The sequence below is a fragment of the Schistocerca piceifrons genome, chromosome 9, assembly GCF_021461385.2.
Source record: "Schistocerca piceifrons isolate TAMUIC-IGC-003096 chromosome 9, iqSchPice1.1, whole genome shotgun sequence".
NCBI lineage: Eukaryota > Metazoa > Arthropoda > Insecta > Orthoptera > Acrididae > Schistocerca > Schistocerca piceifrons.
This window is the reverse complement of record NC_060146.1, coordinates 113,169,542-113,195,485: the sequence shown is the minus strand read 5'-3', so window position 1 is coordinate 113,195,485 and position 25,944 is coordinate 113,169,542. Positions and strand designations below refer to the sequence as shown.

General features: G+C 39.6%; 1 protein-coding gene across 10 annotated transcripts in view; it reads right to left on the bottom strand.

Moving 5' to 3' along the window:
* LOC124717080 (zinc finger protein 501-like) overlaps positions 1–25,944 on the bottom strand; it is a 133,404-nt gene that overhangs the window by 2,731 nt on the left and 104,729 nt on the right. For 9 of the 10 annotated variants that reach the window (XM_047243773.1, XM_047243777.1, XM_047243774.1 and 6 more), the window contains one exon: positions 24,761–24,810. In XM_047243773.1, the coding sequence (XP_047099729.1) occupies positions 24,761–24,810 (50 nt within the window). Of the gene's footprint in view, positions 1–19,687; positions 19,921–24,760; positions 24,811–25,944 lie in introns of those variants that run through there. The other variant, XM_047243778.1, reaches the window with a different exon arrangement.

Genomic DNA, 25,944 nt, shown 5'->3' with positions numbered 1-25,944 from the left:
ATTTCTACAGTTTTCCGAACAATCGTCAGGCTTGTAATGATTGCTTACTATCTGAGGCAAACTGTGTTTAAATATAAACATCACATTGTGCATAAGCAGACGTTTCTTCTGGTATCCACATCAAACAGCACCCATGAGACACTTCCCACATTGACGAAGTGTGGACCCATGACCACTGAGAAAAAGTTATTCCTTTATTTTGGCTGAAAGTGTCTTATTGACTGAGCACTAGCTAACATACGAAATGTTGTACCAGAATTTTTGTCTACTGGGTTGAATTGTTGACACTGCAGTTAAATATTACACGTTTCTTGATCTAGTACAAATCTCACTTATTCAGAATCCCTCTACTTTAAACATTAATTCGAATTTGTATTTTTAATTGTAGTTTGCACAAAGCGAAGTTATTACGAGTACAAGAACTGAAACAGGAAAAACCCCTAATAATCGGGTACCTCCACAGTATCTTGCCAGTATGCTTCCAATAAGCATAGAGTCACCACTACAAAGTCTGTCCACTTGTATGCTGTGCTCTGTGATTCGTTTCTCACAGGATAACAAATATCCACTGTCGATATCCATCAGGAGTTAATCTCTGACTATAAGGAAGGCTGCATGAGGATTAAAAAGGGGATGAGACACGAGTCCATCATTCGGACCCTGAGACAAAACGTCATAGTGTCATGTGAGAGAAAACTGGCGAAAGTGCCGGGGAAAAACAGCAAAGGTAACTCATTCGGCAGGGAAAGTTGTGACAACCATCTTTAGGGACTGTCAGGGGGTGTTCATACCTGCCTTGCAACACCACCATTAATGCAGCGAGCTGCCATCAAAAGAAAACTTCCTGGAATTTTGCCTCACAAAGTTCCTCTCGTTTATGACAATGCTCTGTCCCATGCAGCTCGAATGACCTTGGCAGGGCTCGAAAGATTCAACTGGGAAGTGTTCCTGCATCCTCCATATTCAGCAGATCTCTCCCCAAGTGATTTTCACATGTTCCTCCAACCCAAAGTTCATCTTTGACGTAAGCATTTCAACACCCATGACGAATTCAGATGAACAGTGAACAGCTGGTTACAAGCATAGTAGCTGATCTGGTACAAAACTGGCTTGGAAAAACTTACGGAATTTTACCGAACACACTTGGAAAAACATGGCGACTATGTAGATAAGTAACAGAAGCATTGTACAATGCCAATAAAAGTATTTGAAGACGATGAATTGTTTCTAGTGTTTTTATAAAATAGTGAAACTTACTTACTGGACGCTCCTTGTAGGAATGATGTTTCTCTGACAGCCGAGGATGGCCTCACAAAGTTGAGTCTGACTACTGAGGCTACCAGACTTCTTTTTCTGATAGATGTACATGTGTCTCCTCAACACTTGATCGTTTACCAAGTAATAACATAGCTTTTGTTCTTGCTTTCTAGACATCGGCTACAACAAAACCTGATGAAGGGATCATATTCAACATTTGCAGATGTATTCAAGATCTGCTTACCTTTGTGCAAAAATTATCTTTTGTATATAGGGGTCTGTAGCTAATGCAGATTTCTTGTATGATGTCATTTTCCTACATAGTCTTATGTTTTATTCTACTACAGCCACTTTATCTGGTAATTCAGAGGTTAGCTAATTTCACCCCCTTGGTCATTATCAAGCCATTTGGTGTCCAAAAGTTACAGCAAAAAAATGGTTCAAATGGCTCTGAGCACTATGGGACTCAACTGCTGAGGTCATTAGTCCCCTAGAACTTAGAACTAGTTAAACCTAACTAACCTAAGGACATCACAAACATCCATGCCCGAGGCAGGATTCGAACCTGCGACCGTAGCGGTCTTGCGGTTCCAGACTGCAGCGCCTTTAACCGCACGGCCACTTCGGCCGGCGAGTTACAGCATCTTCAGGACGAATCAAGAAATAAAATAACATATAGGTATATAAAAAATGATTACACAACTCAGTTACTTACATCGCTGTACAAACTTAATGCTTACAGTAGACATATTACACTCATCTGTGTGGAGGAGGAAACAAGTGATGATGCCACTAATATAAATATTAACTACATTTACCAAACTGCATTCATCCACGTTTTTCATGACATGTGAATGTAGGTTTTCACTTGAACACTGTTTTGGAATGCATACTGGTTGACATGTATGAAAAAATCTGTTTTAGACTTTCAGTACCTTTGGCCTCAGGTATAATAAACAAAAATAGCAATCGAGCTCATAGTAACAATTTGTTCGAGACACACAGGTTTTAACTACACCATGTGAGTACATTTGATAACAACTGCACTGACAGCTCTGTCCTTGACCATGGAGCGAGAGCTAGACTGAACTTACATTTACCAACAAAGAATTAACACACAACTCAAGACAAAATTTTGTGCCACAGGCTAAAACTGCCGAAAGTGCTTCAAGAGATAACTTAAACAAACTTATTTAGAAAGGCAGCTACAAAGTATGTATTAAGTATTACATTCTATAAACTGAACGATTACTTAGACAACACAAAGTAGGGATTTGGTACAAAATGTACACACATAAATAATAAGGACAACAATAAAACACAGCATTTGACATAACCCTTTCACACTATGTTTCTTCCTTCTTTTGCTTCCTTTTCTGGAAAAACTTTCTTCTGAAACTATGCAAAATATAATACTAAACCTTATTCTCTTTCCGAACTCAAGATCTCACTCATTATAGATAGATTGTGATTCAGTTTTTCAAGATACTGTCGTTAGAGAAGTTGTGGTACACAGAATGGAAACCTGCTGTCATCACTATGGTCCTGAGCCAGCAGATGTGTGTGTAGTGTTACCTTATGAAACAATACCTATATAGTCTGTGTAGTGAATGCAGTGACTTGGAGTTAGAAATGAATGAACAGTGTAGCACTAGCCTTTTACATTATTGATCAGCTTCTTTGTAAAACAGTATTGTACATTAGGAACAAACCAGACGATGTAGTACACTTTCAAACAAACTGGTCTTGTGTTTGGAAAGATGGAGGGTGTAGTCTTCATCTGGTCATCCTGACTTTCATTTTCTGTGGTTTCCGAAAATTACTTCTGCCAAATGCTGCAATGATTTCTACTATAAGGCTACAGCCTATTTCTTGTCCCATCATTGTCAAAGTAGACCTGTAAATATGTAAATGCCTATACATATAAATTTTAAGTACTTTTCTTGTTCTTAAATAGCAATATGAAGACAGGTACAATATCCTCATGAAATTGACCTTGGATGGATAAAAACAACAATTACTACAGCTGCTGCTGCTATTACAATTACTGATATTAAACTATGGTCTACCTCTAGCAACAATTACATAAGCTTCTGGGAGTTATTTAATTGTAGCAATTTCAGTTATTTCTAAACACCCTTGAAAGTAATATGTATATGAATCATTTTTGTAGTGATGTGAGAATTACATTGACTCAGTACATTGGAAATCTCCTTTGTAATAGGACACTTGAAAATGGAGATCAGAAGTTCTGCTTCACATTGCTGCTCACAGTTTCAGATTATGTATGATCCATCCTCCATGAGTCTTTGGACACCATCTTTGGCGCCACTGAAAGCTGTCCAATATTTTAGCAGCCATTAAGGAGTGCATTTGCAAGTGGAGCAGTAAAGGAAATGTGGTACAAGGTACCCTCCGCCGCGCACAACGCACCATACAGTGGCTTACGGAATACGTATGTAAATGTATATGCAGAAACAACTCTAGAGTATGGCGCATGTTGGAGCAAACGATACCTGTCATCTAGGCCCTGAGGTTGTACTTTGATGATTCCACACAATGAGGTGTCTTGAAGAGAATCTCCCCATCCAAACATACCAGCATGGATTCCAAAAACAGAAGCGATGTGGAACCTAACTCGCATCTTGAAAGCCAGGAATCAAAGGCAGTCATGTAGTGGCAGTATTCCTTGACTTCCAAGAAACATTTGACACAGTGCCACATCCACACTCATTGCCTAAATTACAATCATGTGGGATATCAAGCTAAATTTATGAATAAATTGGGGATTTCTTCATAGGGAGGATGCAGCATGTTATCTTAGATAGAACTGGCGACAGATAATTCATGTGACAGATAATTCATGTGTGTCCCCCAGCAAGTTATATATTTTATGAAATTGTAGATAATATGAATAATGAACTCCGACTTTACTATATCATGTGGTTATCTATAATGAAATGATGTTTGAAAAAGGACAAATTTTCAGACTTAACTTGATAAGATTTGAAAGTGGTGCAAAGATTGGCAACTCGCTTTAAATTTTTATAAATACAAAATTCGCGTTTCCCAAAACAAAAGCACATAGTATCCTACTGCTAAAATAAGTCACAAGTGGAATCGATCGTCTCATATATCTAGATGTAACAGTATGTACAGGTATGATAAGAAATGATCACATACCATCTGACACAGGTAAAGAAGGTGGCAGACTCTGCTCCACTGGGAGAACACTAGGTAATGCAATCAGTCTGCAAAAAGTACTGCTAACAAAATGCTTGTTTGGCCCATCCTCGAAAATTGCTAATGGATGTGGGACCAGCATCAGGTAGGACTAATGGAGCACACTGAACACATACACAGGACAGTACAAATGGCCAAAGGTTTGTTTCACCCACATGAGAATGTCACAGTGATGCTGAAAAAATTGTACTGGCACATGCTCGAAAATCCCAAGAAAACCTGCTTACAGATTTTCTAGAACAAGTTTTAAGTGATGAATCTATAAATGTACTACAACCCATACATATCACTTCTGTACGAATTGCAAGGACAAAATTAATTTAATTACAGTGTACTGGGGGTTTTAAACAAATATTCTTCACTTGCTACATATGTGAATGGAGAGGGAAAAATACCTAGTAAAGGGTACAATGGAATGTACTCTCTGCCATGCACTTAACTCTAATTTGAAGAGAATGTATGTGGATGTAGAACTTCAGCAGACGGCCTCTTCACACAGGCTACTTTATGACCTGCAGCTACCATGACCTGCATTGCACCTACCACGAACTGTATCAATGCCAAAAATTACATTACATTGGAGAGGAATTCTCGCAGAGTGGTAGCTGTAGCGACTACCAAGCGGAAAATGCAACAATGCAGGAAATTGAGCGAGTTAGCAGGTAGCAAACTGACAACACAAAGGCTGACCACGTCATGACATTGGTGATGTAAACTCTTGAAGTGGTCAGATAGTGGAGAAACTGTAGATGTACAATAGTGATTTGACAGGAAGAGAGGCCAACAACAATGTTTTGTTGGATGAACTGTTATGAGAAAATTAACAAGGTACTAATAATACAGCACAACTAGTTGTTACGACCCTTCACTATCCTTTATTTTTTTCCTCCTCCGTGGCTGTGCACGAAAACATACAGTACAGTGGTATTAACTTTACAGACAGTCCTACAAACAGCTCATGTCAGGAGTGGAATATCTCTGAATATTCCAGATGCATTTTTAAAAAAAACTTTATTAATATGTTCACACAAAAAAGGAATAGTGGTAAGCACAGCACATTACCAGTTCGATACATGGCACTTTCAGTTCATGAGCAGACACATCTGTAAGCCATGGTGCTAACCACTGTGTTGTACGAAATTCAGAACAGAGAAGAATGAATGTCAGTGATGCTGAGATACATCAGGCTATATCTGAACAAGACGAGAAAAAATGACAACTATAAATTATCAATGTCTGTTGGTCCACCATGGCCAGGGGACATCAGCTGGTAAGTAATTTCCAATGCCAATAAAATTCACCAACAGCCGTATACTTTACTCTGAAAGCAATCAGTTTTGGGATATCATTTGTTATCTTCAGGCCCCATATGCTTGTCTCCAAATTAACGAACTTGTATAGTACCATACATTACTGGACAGTTGCTGTCATGTCTCTGTGTGAAGCAATTGCATAACAAATGAAATTCACAATATCTTAAAGTGTACAGCTGTTGGTTAATTTTATTGATGCTGAAGAAAGGGGGGGAAAAAAACAAATTATTGTCAGTAAATACAGAATAAGAGATAGAACGTTTTTAGTTTGCTGGGAGTTCACGATGAGATGTGAAACAAAGTGGTTGCTTTGATGTCCATGACAAGATACCAGCCAATTCTCATGTTTGGAAGTTGGGTTGAGAATCCAAAATTCCACCATGAAATGATCTAGAGTCATTGTTTAGTGAAGGTTGGCACTAAATTTAGCATTATGCCACTATTTCTGTGTATGTGGTATATAAACTCCAATGTGGTATATAAACGCCAAGAAAAAAAAGATGATGAACCATCAAGGACAAATCCGAATGGGATGGAAATATGTACATGTGATTTACATGTACAGACAAACAAATGATTAAAATGTGACAAATTGGATAACTTATTCAAGAGAAAGAGCTTTAGAAAATGAGCAAATCAGTAATGGGTTGGCCCCCTCCATCCCTTATGCTAGCAGTTGATTGGCTTGGCATTACATTTCATTAACACTTGTTCCATAGACACAAAAACGACATTTCGTAATGATCTCGAATACGTCAATTTAACGTAAATTTTCTTTGCACTATAAAATTATTACTATCTTTTTTTACAATTACACTACTTTGTATCTAAAAATGCATCTACTGAGTAGAAGTTAATTGCTCGTTGGCTATTTGCAGAACTTTTAATGCTGTTTGGTAAATAATCAAAGACTTTTGTTGCAGCATAATTCACCCCTTCTTGTGCCACAGTCAGACTTAATCCAGTATAGTGAAGATCATCATTTCGTCTAGTATTGTAGCTATGCACTTCGACATTATTTTTGAATTGGGATGGGTTATTAATAACAAATTTCATATGTGAATATACATATTGTGAAGGTACTGTGAATATCCCGAGTTCCTTAAACAAACGTCTCCATGGTGTCCTGGGTGGGCTCCAGCTATTATTCTGATTACATACTTTTGTGCAAAGAAAACTTTAAAGGTGAATTACCCCAAAATCTGATCTCATATAAAAGTAGGAAATGAAAATGGGCATAGTAGCCCAATTTACTGATTTGTTTATCACCAAATCTTTCAATAACCAAAATAGCATAAGTAGCAGAACCAAAACATTTTGTTGTATCTTCAATGTGTTTCTTCCAATTCAATCTCTCAGCGATGCACATACCTAGAAATTTTGAATATTCTACTTTTAGCAACAAACTTTTGTTTGAAGTCTCTCTCTCTCTCTTTCTCTCTCTCTATGCTATTTGCTGTACTGAACTGTATGTATTATGTTTTTGCAAAATTTAGTATGAGTCCATTCGCAGAGAACCACTTAATTATCTAAAAGACATTATTTACAATTTCCTCCGCTAATTCTTGTTTCTTTGAAGTGATTACTATTTTTTGTATCACCATCAAAAAGAACTAGGTTTGCATTTCCATGAATATAGAGTGGCAAGTCATATATATATATATATATATATATATATATATATATATATATATATATATATAATGAACAATAACAGACCCAAAACTGAATGTTGTGGGACATCCTTCTCGATACCTCCCCAATTAGAAGACTGTGCTGATTTTTGCAGACTATCTTTGCTGTCAATTTCAACGTTCTGCATTCTCCAAGTTAAGTAGGAATTAAACCATTTGTGCATTGTCCCACTCATACCACAATATTTGAACTTATCCAGAAGAATGTCACGATTCACACAGTCAAAAGGCTTTGAAAGATCTCAAAAATCCCAATGGGTGATGTTACATTATTCACAGCATTTAATATTTTATTAGTGAAAGCATATATAGCATTTTCTGTCAAAAAGCCTTTCTCAAAACCAAACTGACATTTTGTTAGTACTTCATTCTTACAAATATGTGAAGCTACCCCTGAATACATTAGTTTTTCAAGAAGTTTGGATAAATCTGTGAAAAGTAAGTTTGGGTAGAAGTTGTTAGCATCACACCACACCTATCCCCCTTTTTTTGCAATGGTTTAACAATAGCATATTTCTGTCAATCTGGAAAAATTCCCTCTTTCGGTGCACTACTACATATATGGCTGAGAATCCTACTTACCTATTGGAAACAAGCTTTTATTACTGTGTTGGAAATACCATCAATTCCATGCGAGCTTTTACTTTTGAGTGTATTTATTTTTTCCTAATTTCAGTAGGAGAGGTGGGCTGAATTTCAATTTTATCAAACTGCATAGGTATTGTCTCTTACATGACCAAAGTCCATTGTGTTTTCTAATGACCAGCTGGATCCTTTATTTCTACAACAGTTAAAAATTATCATCAAAAATACCTTCTACTTCTTACTTTTTGCTACCAAAATTCACTGACTCTCACAGAAAAGCAAGCCTTCCTGTGCTCTCGGTTGCCCTGTTTTCCTTTTAACAATATTCCAATTGTTTTAATTTTGTGTCATCTCTAACATATTGCACATACCTATGAATTTTTTAATAATTTTCCTTAATACACTGCAGCAGTTTTTATGATATTTGACTGTTTCTGGATCATTACTCCTTCTAAAACTGCATAGGTATTGTCTCTTACATGACCAAAGTCCATTGTGTTTTCTAATGACCAGCTGGATCCTTTATTTCTACAACAGTTAAAAATTATCATCAAAAATACCTTCTACTTCTTACTTTTTGCTACCAAAATTCACTGACTCTCACAGAAAAGCAAGCCTTCCTGTGCTCTCGGTTGCCCTGTTTTCCTTTTAACAATATTCCAATTGTTTTAATTTTGTGTCATCTCTAACATATTGCACATACCTATGAATTTTTTAATAATTTTCCTTAATACACTGCAGCAGTTTTTATGATATTTGACTGTTTCTGGATCATTACTCCTTCTAGTTATAAGACACATTTCCCTCTTCTTTTTGCAAGATATTTTTATCTCTTTAGTATGCCATGGCTTTTTAGATAGTTTCTTACACTAATAACAATTTCACAATCTTCTTACAGAAAACGTTTTGAAATATACTAAAAATAGTATCATGAAATTAGTTACATTTTAAATTTGCGTCAGATTCCATGTACACCTCATTCCAGTCTAAATGTTGCAAGCTTTCCCTAAGATCTGTGACTGTTATATCATTATTCGAACACACTATTTTGGAAAACTACATACAGCTATTGTGTATCCTGTAACTGCACTCATGCTCGTAAATTACTCGTGCTCATAAATTAAGGATAATTGCAGAGTGTGGTGCCACACAACGTGGCACTACACAAAACTGGTGCTAACAGCATAGGCACATAGGGAACACACGATAGAGATCTGTAAATCCACGTTATTGATGATAAGTTGAGAAAAAACGCCCCGAAACACACGTGCTACAAAACGCCATTGTTTCCTGCACATGTACCCTGACATCAATATGGGATATGATCACCATGCACATGTACACTGGTCACACAATGGGTGGGCATACTCTGGATCAGGTGGTCGAGCAGCTCCTGGGGTATAGCCTCCCATTCTTGCACCAGTGCCTGTCGGAGCTCCTGAAGTGTTGTAGGGGTTTGAAGACGTCGACCAAGAGCATCGAAGACGTGCTCAATGTGGTTTCGGTCTGGAGAACAGGCAGGCCACTCCATTCACCTGATATCTTCTGTTTCAAGGTACTCCTCCACGATGGCAGCTCGGTGGGGCCATGCATTATCATCCATCAGGAGGAAGGTGGGACCCACTGCAACCCTGAAAAGGTGGACATACTGGTGCAAAATAACGTCCAGATACACCTGACCTGTTACAGTTCCTCTGTCAAAGGCAGGCAGGGGTGTATGTGCATCAATCATAATCCCACCCCACACCATCAAACCACGACCTCCATACAGGTCCCTTTCAAAGACAATTAAGGGGTTGAAGGGTTGGTATATGGTTTCTGGTTCACATCAGATGACAACCCAGTGAGAATCACTGTTCAGGCTATACCTGGACTCGTCCGTGAATGTAACCTTGGACCACTGTTCCAATGACCATGTACTGTGTTCTTGACACCAGGCTTTATGGGCTCTCCTGTAACCAAGGGTCAGTGGAATGCACCTTGCAGGTTTCCAGGCAAATAAACCATGTCTGTTCAGTCGTCTGTAGACTGTGTGTCTGGAGACAACTGTTCCAGTGGCAGCGGTAAGATCCCGAGCAAGGCTACCTGCAGTACTCCGTGGCTGTCTGTGGACACTGATGGTGAGATAGTGGTCTTCTTGTGGTGTTGTACACTGAGGACATCCCGTACTATAGAGCCTGGACACGTTTCCTGACTGCTGGAATTGTTGTCATATTCTTGAGATCACACTTTGTGGCACACAAAGGGCCCGTGCTAAGACCTGCTGTGTTTGACCAGCCTCCAGTTGCCCTAGTATTCTAACCCTCATAACGTCATCAACATGTGTTCTTTGAGTCATTTTCAACACACAGTCACCAGTAGCACATCTGAAAACGTCTGCAAACTTACTCGCTGAACCGTATTCTCACATGCACCAACACACCTCTGCATAAGTGGACTGCTGCCAAAGCCAGCGTGCGATGACCGCAGGTCAAATGCGCTGCATTGTCATACCACAAGGTGATATAAACCCGCAAACCACCCACCACAGCATTTTTTCTCCATGTATCAGCATTATCCTTAATTTATGAGCATGAGTGTAGCTGTCAGGTTCACAAGTTACACGGCTGGCAGTGCAAACGTTTCTGTTCATAGCAGTATACTTTGGTTTTCACCACAGCACTGTTAGTGCGTGACAGTACACATCACTGATATTCTACATCCAGTTTTGTTCCCCTTTATGGCAAGCAATCCCTCGCTTATATTGAGCAATATAATACCCACCCATCCATGGTTGAAGTTTCCACTCCTTGTCTTCGAGCTTGCCAAATCCTACCTTGGCCAGAAAGGTCACCAGATCTCTGCGCAGTTGAGAACATTTGAAGAATTATGGGCAGAGCCTCCAGCCAGCTTGGGTTATTGATGACGTAAGGGGTAAATTGGTCATAATTAGGTACAGTACCCCTCCTCAGATGGACGTCCAACAACTGTCAGTCAAGCAAATTATTTTTTGTGGGGATTTCAATGCAGATTTTCTGAAAGAGTCTGACAGAAGCACAACCTTGAAGTACTGCTTGGTTCTTTCAATTTGAAATCATTTACTGAGTTGCCTACTTGGGTAGTACAGGAAAGAAGCACACTGATAGACTGGTCAACAACATTGCCAGATATCTCCCCAGAAGAGAACATTTGCAGCACTATGGGCAGCATCCTCCACCATCTCATGATTTTTGACGATCTAATGGGCAAATTGCAGAGAATTGGCATGTTATCCCCCAAAAGGACATCCAATAACTACCAATCAATGCCAAGCAAAATAACTGCTTGCATAAGGGCCAGAGATGAACCAACACATTAGTAAAGCTCTTTCTCTTAAATAAATCATTCAACTTTTCTGAAACTGTAGCCATTTGTTTTCTGTACATGTACATCAAATCTGTAATTTTCCATATCATTCAGCTAATTCCTTCATGGTACATCGTCTTTTTATTTTAGAGTGTACTTTTAAACACAGCTAACATGACACGTGGAAAATAGGACGAGGATTAAATCTAAGTGAGGTGTCATCTGAAAAGTGAGGTCCAGATGGAACCACAAGCTAAGGACAGTTGCTGCCAGACACATTCATGAAGAGAGACAGCAAAGACACGTCCTCATGAGGTTCAGAATGCCACTGCTGCCGGAAATCTACTTACATCAGAGCACAGCGCTGCTTGCCCCATTCTGTTAGCGCTGATATCAGTATCACTGTAACTGGGATTCAGGAGTAATCTAGTATTGTTAGTCAGAACCAAGTACCAAACTTTATAGTTAAATGAATGTGATACCTCACTGTCATTTAGTACCAATCAAAGTAGTTGACAGTTATTATTCTGTTACGCAACAGAACTAAATATATATTGTCATTTCCATGGGCATGGATTGCATCCAGCTTAAGCATACTGTATTAAGAGTTTTACTAAATTGAACTAATATACGATATGTGTTTTGTAGTATCTGCTCAACCTCTGAACTGCCATCTGGGCCTGCTACGACATACATGAAGTAATTATAGCCTACTGAGAGTATAGTAAGAGAGTTGGTTCTTATTATCTTCCTGAATGACATCAGGAAGGTACAGCCTAATCCAGTACGAGAAAAAATGTTCAGTGAGTCTTATTCTACAGTGAGATAGTTTTAACCCTTGTGCTAAAGAAAATGATCAAAGCAGAGTTTCTAATATACAAAACATATCTTGTGTTTGAAATCACTGCTTATGTAAGGAACATCACAGAAATTATTTAGCTGCGAGAAAGGAGCAGTTAAATAATATCCCTCGCAGTAGTTGTGTGAAGCTTGCCTCTGATTTAAAGGCAACTTAAGTTCAGCAGACAGGGATTAGATATTTAGTTATGGCTATCTCATAGCATAGTAGCCACTGATTCAAGGGACAATGCCTGCAACTATCAGGAATTTACACATTCACACAATTAGAGTTAGTTTCTCACAGGGCTTGGAGCAACTGTAATTGCAGGTGCGTTAATAACACACTTGCAGTGTTTGTAAGCCAGCAAGATAACAGCCTGTAGCATAAGGCCAGAATTCCACTACAGTAGTCTGGAGACATGGTACTGAACTCAAATTGATGTCTTGGTCACCAAATGTAACTGAAATGAGCAATGTAAGGCATCTGGAACACCATCCAGTTCCAAACCAAAAACTCTCGGATTCATAATTCACGGGAAAGCATAGAAGTATGACTATGGGCATCCAGGGCCACTTTTATGCAAATGAACTTAATGTAAATCGGTTGCCACAGTCAACTGTTTTGTTTTGTTTTGGGGTGCAAAAACAACTAGAGGGATACGGCCCATGTGGGAACTGTAGAACACGAAGACAAAGAGAGAAGTTATAAACCACTACACATTACTCCCAAGTGACAGAAGAGAAGCCAGCTAGAAACAGGGATGTGGAGAGATGTCTATAATATAAGCCATAGAGAACTGGAGGTCCTGATTTAAAAACTAAATGTCCTTCGCCATATTGCTAGAACGGATAAAAAGTAAAACCAGGTCGACAGTCTGTGTGTCGTTTGCTAAAACGGCCGGTAAGTCCAATGGTAAACACAAATGAGAACATAAGTGGTTAAAAAAATGGCATTTCATCAGGAAATGACGGATCGTCATAGGCTGAACACAACGAGCACAACGTAGTGGGGGAGCACTATTTAACAAATGGTGATGGCTAAAAAGACAGTGCCCAATACGCAACATAGCTAAAATGGTCTCCTCAAAGGGAGAGGGCCGAGAGAAGGTTGTCCAAGCCACTAGAAGATGCTGAATAACCCGGAGCTTCTTCCCATCAAGGGAGGACCAGTGGTGATGCCAAAGTGACACCAACTGCCGACAGATGGCAACACAGAGATCATCGGAGGAAATGTAAAAACTAAAGGATCAAGGTACAAGATCTGTAGCCTTGGCAGCAATGTCAGCGGCCTCGTTTCCTGTAAGACTGACGTGACCAGGAACCCACATAAACATCACAGTGGCTCCATCAAGAGTGAGCAAGTGACAGCTTTGCTGGACCCATTTCATAAAGGGACGGACAGTTACAGCACACAGAGGATTTGAAAGGCACTGAGAGTCAGAGTACTTGCCACAATTGAAAAGCCTGTATTCCCAGATGTACTGTGTGGTCTGATACAGTGCGAAGAGCTCAACTGTAAATAATGAGCAGCATACCGAAAACCAATGCTGAAAAATGTCAGTGCCAATGACGAAGGCACACCCAACACTACTGTCAGTCCAAGAGCCATCAGTATTCACTAAGGTACTATCGCAAAGTTCCATGCAAAAGGTCATGAAACTGAAGGTGACAGGGTGAGGCTCGATCAACGTCCTTAGGAAGTGAATGAACGCCAAGGCCACCACAGACCACCAAACAAAGCCAAGGTTCACACCCAACGGTAAAGTGGCAGATAGTGTGAAGTTAAGCTGCCAGAGAAAGAGCTGAAAGTGAACTCCAGGAGGTAACAGAGAAGAGGGACATGCACCATACTGGTGAACAAAGGAGATGTAGGGGGAGGCAGCATAGGATGGGTGGCCATGCATAGCAGAAAATGGCATGCATATCTGCTGAGGAGAAAATTACAATTGTAGGACAGTAGTAGTTCTGCATAAAGACTCTCTACCCGACTTGTGTAAAAGGCACCAGTTGCCAAATGGATCCCACGATAGTAGATAGTACTGAGACAGCAGAAGAGGGATGGAAGTGCTGATGCATAAACAGAACACCCATAGTCTATTTTTGAATGGACAAGGAACCAGTACAAGTGGAGGAGGGTGGTACTATTGGCTTCCCAGGAACTACCACTGCGGACATGTAGAAAATTAAGGGACGGCAACAAGCATGAGCCCCAGGAATTGCATAGTTTCAATGAACAGAAGGGCAACAGGCACAAGATGTAAAAATGGTGGAAGAAACCAATTGCACCACCAGAAATTCATACAAATGGTTTTGTCAGTGGGAAAATGAAAGCCACTGTCGATGCTCAGTCAGTAAAGATGATCGAGACATCACTGAAGGTGCCGCTCAATGAGGCAGCTCTGTGGAGAACTGCAATAGATGCAAAATTGTCGACAAAAAGGGTGCTGAGGAAGCCCAGTGGGAGACAGGACATTATAGGGTTGATGGAGATAGCAGTCAAAGTAGGCCAAGGCCAAGGCGAAGGTCACAAGATGATGGACTACGACATCACATAAGATGGGGCCAAACATGATGAGGGTTTATGACATCATACAATGTGGGGGCAGACAAGATGGCAGGCTATGATGTCACAAGCTGTCGGACTGTGTGTTCAAGGTGCTGCAGTTGTTTAACAACCTCCGTAACTCATGTTCTGCTTGCCATAATGGCAGTTTTCTTTTCAACAGCATATAAAGCACTGAACAATGCTTCTCAGAATTCTGCAACATGTTTTGAAGCAGAGGAAGTTCTCAACATGCTGCTGTGATGATGAACTCTGCATGTACCCGACCACATGCACGTGCGCGCGCCCACACACACACACACACACACACACACACACACACAACTTCCCCCAAATAAGTAAAATGAGGAATAGAGTATACTACATCATACAAACCATATGAATCACTTCAGGGGATCCAATTTCAAGATGTCGTCTTTCACAGTATTCTGACAAAAATTGAAACACTGAAAAACATAAAAGAGCCATGGGAACATCTGTAAAGCAACATGAGGAAGTTATTATTGACAGAAATTGTTACTGTCTATAGAAAAACATAATGCATGTGTCGAAAGTGAGCTAACGCTAGTGTCAAGGCTTGATAATAATAACCAGGAGGTTGGCATTATTATATACGCTCACGCATGCTGTTGCCTTCACGGAGTCTGGCAGAGAAATCTTGCCTGTAAAGAAAATTATATGCATTGGATAAGACCTCATCCGTTAGGAAAAAATAATGTTGTTGCCAAATGCCTACCTCTCCTGTCCCATCCCCATTTTCAAACAACTGGGAAAAGTTGGAACAGTTTATGATGCCAAATGATGACATCACAAGATGTCTGCCAAGATGGCAGACTATGATGTCACATAGCGGTTGGTGCTGCAACTGCTTACCAATCAAGTCAGGAGGAGGAGGAGGAGGAGACCAGTGTCTAATGTCCCGCCAACAATGAGGTCATTAGAGATAGAGCACCTGCTCAAATTAGGGAAGGATGAAGAAGAAAAGCAGCTATGCCCTTTTTAAGGAACCATTCCAGCATTTGCCTTAAGCAATTTAGAGAAAGCCTGGAAAACCTAAATCAGGATGTCTAGATGTATGTTTAAACTGTTGTCCTCCCAGATGCAAGCCACTGCACCACCCAACTCTATATCAACAAAGCCACTTGTGTACTGTTCACTGTAGTGAAAGGACCATGAAGCCTCATCATCAGAAGAGATCAGCCATGGAGAAAAAAAGAATAATACTGCCACATAGGAATGTAACTGCTGTATTATTATTAACCCACCCATTATTATTCTGTGTGTTGTCTCACATACTCATGATCTTTTCTTATTTTCAACAGCTCAATAGCAGCCTCCTGATGTGTCACTAGCTACCATGTTGGAACAGGACATGCAACACATGTACCGTTACTTGTTGAGTCACAGCATTACACAGATAGGCTACGGGTTCATCTGATTAAAATACCCCTGGCTATGAGTTTCCAGCATCTAACAGCCCCAGGCAGGATAAGAAGAGAGATTTTGCATGTAAGTACTAAGTCACACTTCATAATAGTTGTTACTATCTTACATTTATTTGGCGTAAAGTAGTCTTTACATTTGCTCTCTCATTTTCTGTGTGCTTTCTCAAATACTTATGATGTTCTTTTCAACAGCCCAAAACCCCATTGAGGTATTAGAGCAGGGCTCACGTCTGTTTGAACAAGTGGAAATTGACATACTGGAACTGGATCCCCCGAAGTGATTCATATGGACTGTATGATGTTCAAACATCTACTTGTTGAGCCACAGCAGTGCAGATATATCTGATTAACACACTCACCCTTTCCTAAAGTGGCAGTTATGTGGTTTGTTTACTACTGTTTACCAGAACACATAATTTGACCATCAGTGGATCTATGTGTGGGAATAAAGGCAATAAAAGCAGACAGTGAATACCAAGTAGTAATAAAAATTGAGAATACTGAAGACTGTGCTACAGTGCAGTTTGTACAGAGTGAGTGAGATGAGCTACATTGTGCAACACTGTACATCAATACTCAGATGACAACAGAGTATGAACCATCTCAATCTCCTCTTCCAGATATAGTTCTACTTCGTATTAAGGTCACCGTCACAGAGATGTATGGGAATGCAACACTCAAGGTAAGATCTGGGGACTCATCCATTTACCTGCATCATTCAATTATTATCAACTTATGTGAACTACAGAGTGCATTATCAATTGTGTTAGAAAGACTCAGTCCATGGCAATCATATGTTAGAATTATATTCAATAATGACACCTGTTATAGGCGGGAGCACAGTGTACATGTGAATGACTCAGAGCAATGTACAAATTCATTTACCCACAGTACCTAAACCTGCACTTGTTACACTCATAAATATTAAATCCATACATGTTGAATTTACAAATTCCATAACAAAGTATATTGTTGCTCCTATTGGTTTGAGCACCATGCAGGCAGAATTTATGATGAACAAAAAACAGTTACTGAGAAAATATTGTATCAGTGAAAAATGGCTTACTGCACCTCACATATGATGTAAAATAGTATACCACCAAAAAATTGCTTTTATTTCCCAATCAAATTAAGGATAAATATATGCAAGGTAACAAAAGAAATAGAACTGCACATGTAGTCTTCTAGCAGTGACTTAATGGGTGATTTTAGACAGAGTATTGGCAGCTGTGGAAGGACTCTAGATATATACTAAAGTAGTCATCCATAATCTGGACCTCTATTATAAAATAAATGAAAAAGTGATCATATGGCATTGTCGGCAAGTGCAAGTCATTCCAGTTGGCACTTCATTGGGCAACTTGTGACTGATGATGAGGATGAAATGATGATGAGGACAACACAACACCCAGTCCACGAGTGGAGGAAATCTCAAACCTGGCCGTGAATCGAACCCCAGCCCAGTGCATGGGAGGTAAGCAGGTTCCCACCCAGATAAGCAGGCATATGATTATGTAATTAACACCAATCAAACTGGCTTCCAGTGCCAATCAACATACAACAGATCGCATTCAGAACAAGATTAGTCATTCCTTCACCATAATGGCATCAGGAAAGATATTTCCTTATGTTTTCTTATTTATGCATGAACCATCCAAGAAGTGTGATAAGATTGCTCAAACCAGAGTTCACTCACACATTAGAAAATGTCACTGTGACCTGCATTGCGATCGATTAATGGTGTAACACAAACGGCTACATGATCAATGCTAATATAGCAATGGATGGATGCTGGGCAGACAAACTCCACATATGTATCCAAGAACTGAATGGAAAGTTTGGATCCATTGCATCAAGGGAAATAGGAAAACAAAAAACAATGGCATCCAAATATCTTTGTAGATGCAAGGACAAAGATGAAAGAACATTTGCAGACATTTTTTCTGCATTTTGAATCCACATTTCCGGCCAATATCACTAGTACTTTGTGACTCCTAGTCTGGTCATAAGGATGAGGAAGTACTACTGGAAGCCTCTGAAGCAGAAGATGTAGATCATCATCATCATCATCATTATCATCATCATCATCATCAGCCAATTCAATCATTAGATGATGTGGCCTCTTCGAGTTGTGGATTCAGATAGGCTTTCAGAAGTCTTCTCCAAGTGGGACGGTCTTGGGCAGTTCTCTGCCAGGTGTTACCAGCGATCTTCTTGATGTCTTTGACCCATCTGTCTGGTGGTCTTCCTCTAGGCCTCCGGTGCTCTCTTGGACTCCACTCCAGTACTAGCTTCGTCCATCTGTTGTCTTTTCTTCTTGCAACGTGGCCAGCCCACTGCCATTTCAAGGAACCTACTCTCTCTAAGATGTCATTAACCTTCATCACAGACCGGATGTCATCTGCCCTTTTCCTGTCCTTTCTTGTATAGCCCAGCATTGATCTCTCCATGGCTCTCTGTGCTGTACTAAGTTCCATTTTATGAATGAGTTCAGTGTCCATGTCTCGCAGCCATACGTCATCACAGGAAGAATGCATTGATCAAATACTGCTTTCTTCAGATTTACTGGCATTTTTGATCTGAATACTTTTGAATTCTTCCCAAATGCTTGCCAGCCAAGCTTGATGCGTCGATAGATTTCTGGCCTTATGTCTCCCTTCATATTTATAATCTGGCCAAGGTAGACATATTCACTGACCTCTTCTAGTAGACTGTCCTTGACTTTCACATCTCCAGCTGGGACCCATTTGTTGGATATTACTTTTGTTTTGGAAAGGTTCATGTTCAAGCCAACCAGCTGACATTCCGATGCAAGATCTGTAACTAAGTTTTGGAGCTCTGCGAAGTCTTTGGCCAGTAAGGCAATATCAGCAGCAAATCTCAAGTTGGTAATCTCAAGTTGGTAAGCCTTCTTCCATTAATTCTAATTCCCTTACCTTCCCAGCTCAGCTTTGACATAGCCATTTCCAATACAGCAGAGAACAGGTATCCACCTAAAATTACAAAATATGCTCAACATCTGGACATGTATTTCTTCAGGCAGCTTATAATGTATGCCAAGGGAATAACAGACTTTCCTAAACTACATTTGGGGAACATGCATCCAGAATTAAACAACAGATTCTGTATCATGAATCTGCATTCTGTCATTTACAGTCAATTATCTGCTGAACTATATACAGCAGAAGATGGATCCAATATTGGTGAAAAACTACAAAACTATCAGTTACATGATGTTCAGAACTAACTTTAGAGATTCATACTGCATTGAGGTTTGCATTGAAAGTCCTCAATTGCATTTATAGTTAAGATATCTGCATTACATTTGGCATCTACAATAACATCTGCAGAAAAACGACTCACATGTTGGGAGGTATGTAATGATTGTGAAGGTATTTAACAGAAATTCTACATCTGACAAGATCACGGCATGATGTACATTTAATATGGCTGTAGTGTCCTGCAGACAATCGTATCACATTGACCATACCTGCAATCTTGTGAATTACAGAATATATAATAAGCACCAGATTTCAATGAGTCCTATGTATATTGTAGAGGGACCAGTCCTGAGTACCTGGAGAGTGGTTTATCTTGTGAAGAACCCTGATTTTCTGCTAAAACCGATGCTGAGGTTCTAGACCTATCACCATTATCTGTAACATTAATTATGTTTTGACAGAACAAGTGTAGTGCACACCACATGGGTTAACATTCATGATTAGAATTCTTACCAGTATACCTTTTTTTCCACCATCCAGAATATCACTAAGCTGTAAATGTGATGAAAAATAATTAAGAAAATATTTTCACCTTAGTAATTTCATTAATAAATTAATCATTATGGTGTGATTTCTTTAAATGTATATCCTGTTTGTGCTGCATAGTTAAAGTTCAAAATGTTTGCACAGTTCTCAATGATGGAACATTAAGACAAAACTATCTGAACCCAATATACGCTCCACGAAAAAAAAAACCACACACCACAAAGGAATACCTCGAATAGTGCAGAAATCTGTAGATGTGATGTACATGTGTGAAGAAACAAATGATTAAAATTTCATAAAAAATTGGATAAATTATTTAAGAGGAATAGCTCCACAAATAGATGGTGTTGCTAATGCTTTGGTCCAGCTCTGCCCCTTAGGCAACCTGTTATTTGGCTTGACACTGATTGGTAGACTTGTTGGATGTCCTCTTGAGGCATATTGTGCCAAATTCTGTCCAATTGTCACGTAATACTATCAAAATCCCAAGGTGATTGGAGGGCCATGCCCACAATGCTCCAAATGTTCCCAATTGGGGAGAGATGCAGTGACGTTGCTGGCCAAGATAGGGTTTGGCAAGCATGAAGACAAGCAGTAGAAACTCTAATCTTGTGCAGATGGGCTTTGTCTTGCTGAAATGTAAGGCCACGATGGCTTGCCATAAAGAGCAATAACATGGTGCACAGAATATTGTCCACTTACCAGTGTTGTAGTGATGCCACAGATGACAACCGAGGGGGTCCTGCTATGAAAAGAAGTGGGACTCATCATTGCAGATAATTCTACTCCAGTCAATGAGATTACAGGCCAGAGAGATGTCACTAAATGATCCGAACAATGGTGGGATGCCATACATGCTGCTGTCTAATGCATGGCCTGACAACCTGGGGTAATGGTCTGGAGTATTATTGTTTTCACTGCAGGACCCCCATGGGTTGTCATCTGCACCAATCATATTGAACAGTGGTACATCAACAATATTCTACTCCCTTGACCATTTTTATCAATCCTTTTTATGTAGCTTCCTAATACCCTTTTCAGACTTGTGCGACTGATTTTCGATGATCATGTCACAAGTTCTTGAGCTAGGTGGAACTTTCTTATTTATTGGTCTTTTTTTATATGGCTTCCTATGATGCCAATTTGAACATATCCAATCAGTTTTTGACGATCATGTGATTGGTAGTGAAGCAAACACATTTCCTAAATTCCAACAAGATAATGGACAGATTTTTTTCTACTTGTACAATGCACGTGGTGTCATCATAACACAATTGCCTTAAAAAGGGGGGCCACAAACTATGTGACATAATAGTTCACCATCTTTTCTCTGCTGCCATCTGGTGTGACATCATAGACCATTGCTCTCTTTTGTCTGCCAATACCTTGTCACCCTGAGCTTGACAGTTCATTTGCATAAAAGCAGTCCAGAATATCCATAGCTTCATTACTTTGCATGACTTGTGCATAAACATGTGTTGTCACATACTTCTGGAAACCTATGGAGGAATTGTTGAATCAATGCCATGCAGTACTGCTGCTGCACTGGGTTCCAAAGTGTGAGCAGCATGCTTTTAAGCAGGGAGTCATAATGTTTTGAGTCATCAGCCTACGTTCCTTGTATAGGGCTGCATGAGAAATTTTTTTAGTTAGTGGGTTTAACATATTTATCTTAACCATTCTCTACACCACTATGTAATATGCAATATGGGTCTATATTTGCCATTTGCTACTGTGTCATGGGACACCTGATATCACGCCTCCCCTTCTCTGTTTCATACCCAGAGAAACGTACACATCTACTTATTGAATTTTTTGACAACATTTTTGAAAGGTTTTGCTGCAGAAATGTAGACATATAGCCATATCACTGCGTGGTGCTCATATTGGCATCATGCTACCTCTGAAAGCGTGACTGTAACTGTCACAAATAGCAGTCAAAGTTAAAGTGTAGCATGTGTTCTAAGACTTTTTGGGCTTGCAGCCCTTTGTCATTCATGACACTCCACAATATTTCGACTGGGCGTGTGCCAGTCATTCACCATTCTGCAATTTATTAGCATGCTGGGTCTCTGTATTCCATGCATGCTTTAAAATCATACTCACAGAGTGACCACATTATATGGCAGGCACTGTTGTCACTTGTAGAATTGTGGAGCTCTACTTCCTTCTGGGTTGCTGCTTACTGTTGGCATTGGTGTACTCTTTCATCTTCATTTAGAGCAAATGACGGAAATGATGTGGTTCCACAGGTTATCTCACTGACACCTGTCGTCACAGTTAATTTTCTGTCATGTGTATTTCCACAGATTCTTTAATAATGGAGTCCAAACAGATGTTTCTCTAGCTAAATGTTCATCACATACCATTTAATTCTCTGTGGGGATACAATGTTGACCAGTAGCAGACTTAATTGACTGCAAAAGCTTAGTGCAGTGTTGATATCCAGTGCAGCATTTTTCCCTGGTGTGCATGGCCTGGCATATGTAAGCCCTACCACACAGCCAAGGTATTTTGAGAATTGCAGCCTTTCACAACAACAAATCTTCTTTCACTGATCACTGAAGATCTGCAATCTTCGATGGAAGGTGAAAAACCATATGAACCTGAACTTTCTGGAGAATCCTGGGAACGTTGATGGAGATATAACCAACACATAGAAAAATCCTGAGGATGTTGCTGGCTTGCACTTCTCTTTACCTAGTTTCTAGTTTTTGGCTTTAAATGACAGTGCTTGTGCTTCATGAGCAACAAAGGTATTTCCAAATGCTCGCTATCACACTGAAGAGTATAATATTGAGTTGTATAATATATGGGCTCTGTGTACTCTATACGGGTAAATAATAATATAAATATTGCTAACTTTTAATCATGTGTGACACACCGTGGAGGTTACCTAACATGTGCATTTGGGCTGTTTTCAGAAGATGTGAGTATGTATGGATCTGATGCTTTTATATGAATATCAATGCAAGCAAAAGCATATTCTACAATGTAAATGACATTGTAATAATCAAGAAGTGTCAGAAATTTCATCTCTTATCATGTTACAGAGACTACAGTCATGTGCAAAGCAAGAATCGCTCTCACCATTTGAACAGCAACTGAGCACCTTACACGTATCAGCAACTGTACTAAACAGAACAAAATACATATTACAAAGCTGTATACATCAGGCAAGATGATTTTAAATATGGATTGCCATTAGAAATTAGCAACACTTTCAAATCAGTATAGACTGAGAAGTGCAGCCCACATTTATGTGTGAATTTTCTGCTCTCAATATATGAATAATTTTACTAGAGATCCATAAAACTTGATGAAATCAGCAAGAATCAAACCCTGTTTGCTGCTAATATTTTGGCTACAAGCCATTCGGCCACTTTCAGAGTTAGCCAGAAAGACTGATGGCAAAGTAACTTTGTCCACCTGATATACTGATGGTGTGAGCCAAGTGTGTATTACTATGTGATAAATCATTGTGGAAGAAATACAAGGATGGCAAAGATACAATGTAATGTGATCCTACTGTGAAAGATGTTTCATAATTCTGGTCAACAGTTGTTGCCTATAAGAGAGAACTACTGCCAGTGCCAGATTCAATATTTTGTGAAGGTTGAAACCATCACAACCAAGATATTTCAGTACCCTCCCTGAAAATTGAATCTCAGATGGGTGAAACAGATGTTGAAATCTGCATGTTCTTGCAGTCAACTGCTCGACTTGCTTTTATATTATGTCTGGCGACAGCACGTTTATCATGCCGAGGCAGGGGGATATAAGGTCAATGTTCCATGTAACTTTCTTGAACTATATGCAAAGTATGTCCTTTATTTGATAAATCGCACTGACAGGGAAACTTATACACATCTGCCATCTGTAAATCAAGTCACCCTTCACACAGTCAAGGAGTGTAGCAATCTTTGGTGCTGATAGAAAAATAGCCTGAAACATGTTTCATGAGCGTAGGACCTATTTTAGAACAAAGATTCCTCATGATCCTTTCCTCTTCAGCCACTTGAGATGGTACACACTCCTTCAGTTTTGATTGCAAAGCCTTGCAGATCTTCCATGGTGGATATCATTTATTTCCAAAAACTTCTTTGAGGTGTTCGAGTTCGTCCTGTAGATGATCCCGGTCCTCGTCAGCAATAATATGTGCACCATGAACAAGGTTATTGGGGACACAACTGCCTTCACTGAATGGCAACAGCTGCCCCCTCGAAAGCAAATATATTTAGTTGTCGGCTTGCGGAAGACATGACCCACGGTGATGTCAGTTTTACATTTAACCCAGACGTCCATCAATGGGAGGCATCAATAATTTCCAAACTCATGGTAAATTTGATGAAGTTTCTCCTCACTGTGGGGCCCTCTACAAAAGTGTCATCCACACATCTTCAAAATATGACAGACTGAAAACTTCCAGAGACCAAAGGCTTCTCTCAAAATCTTCACCGTGATATGCAATTTTACCGGAGGTTCATGTAAATAATTTCAAAGAGTTAACATTCTCCAGCACTACAGATACTAACTAATTACTGGAACACAAGCTGCTGGTGGAAACGAGTTCATGGCTGAATTTGTCAAGGCATATCAAATGTGTAAACATTACAGGCACTTGTCACATGTGTAACATTATTTTCTGCCACAATGCTTACAACATAAAGCTGTAAAACAACACATGCACAAAATGAAAAAGACGAGATATAAAAAAGTTGTACAATACCTTTCTGATTCACTGCCACTACTTCTTGACTCCACTTCATGCTTGAGCTCCTGAAAAAGAGGATTAAGAGCATTTACTGTAAAATACATTTACTAATTTTAACCCGTTAGTATAGATGGTTAATTGTTTATGCGGTTGTCAGTATCCTAATCCATATTTCCTCACAACAAATAATCTTTGTTTCCATTCTCCTTTATTTAATAGTTCTTTTTGTGTAACCTCACACGCCATCAACTTCCACACTAGGCAAGTATACCCGACCTCAAACCTCCCCACCTTCTCCTGTCTCCAATCTGTCTGTTGTACTATGTGCATCACTCCTTTCCATCACATACGATGCCTGTCTCCAAAGCAGCTATTCCTCCTACATGCGGGATTACAGTGGAAACAATTTGCGATGGCCATACACTGCAACTTGCCCATGTGAATGTTGAGCCCTTAACAGCCCACTTGAGTGAATTCAGATACGTATTTCAGGAACTCCACTTTCATGTCATACTTCAGTTGGGGAAAGTGCCTGATGCACATTCTTCCCGGTTCTGCAAGTCTTGATGGCTATGTTTTTCTGAGACGGGTTAGATATAACTAATGAGATGGTGGTGTGGTGGCATGTGTAAATGCAAATTTATTCCCCAAGGTCGTTCTCACGTCCAGACATAAAGGCAAACAACCTAAACACATGTTCATTGAAATTAAATCTCTCACCAGAAAGTATCTTCTCGTGTAATATACCATCATCATCCCCCGCCCCCCCCCTCCTCCTAAAGTTGGACAGCTCTCGAGCTTAGAATTCACTCTACGGTCTGGAATCTTTGTGGTGAACACACAATTGTGGCCAGAGATATGAACACAAATATTCTAAACAACAGTCCCTCAGTATCAAAATTGACATATAGACTTTCCTGCTCAAACATTACACTGCTTTCACTTGGGCCATATCATCATGCAGTTGACACTCATAGCGACCAAGTCTCCAAATAGGGAAATTCACACCAATCAGATCCCCATGGCTGTCTGGTTTGCTCATGATTTAAGTTACATGACTTACTTGTTATAACATCCAAAGAATGAATTGCAAGTGATGATTTTTAAAGATTTTAAGTGCTTGAATATTTTCAAGTTTACAGCTGAGACCTGACATTTCTTGGCAGGCAATGGTAAAAAATATGTTTCACATGAATTAT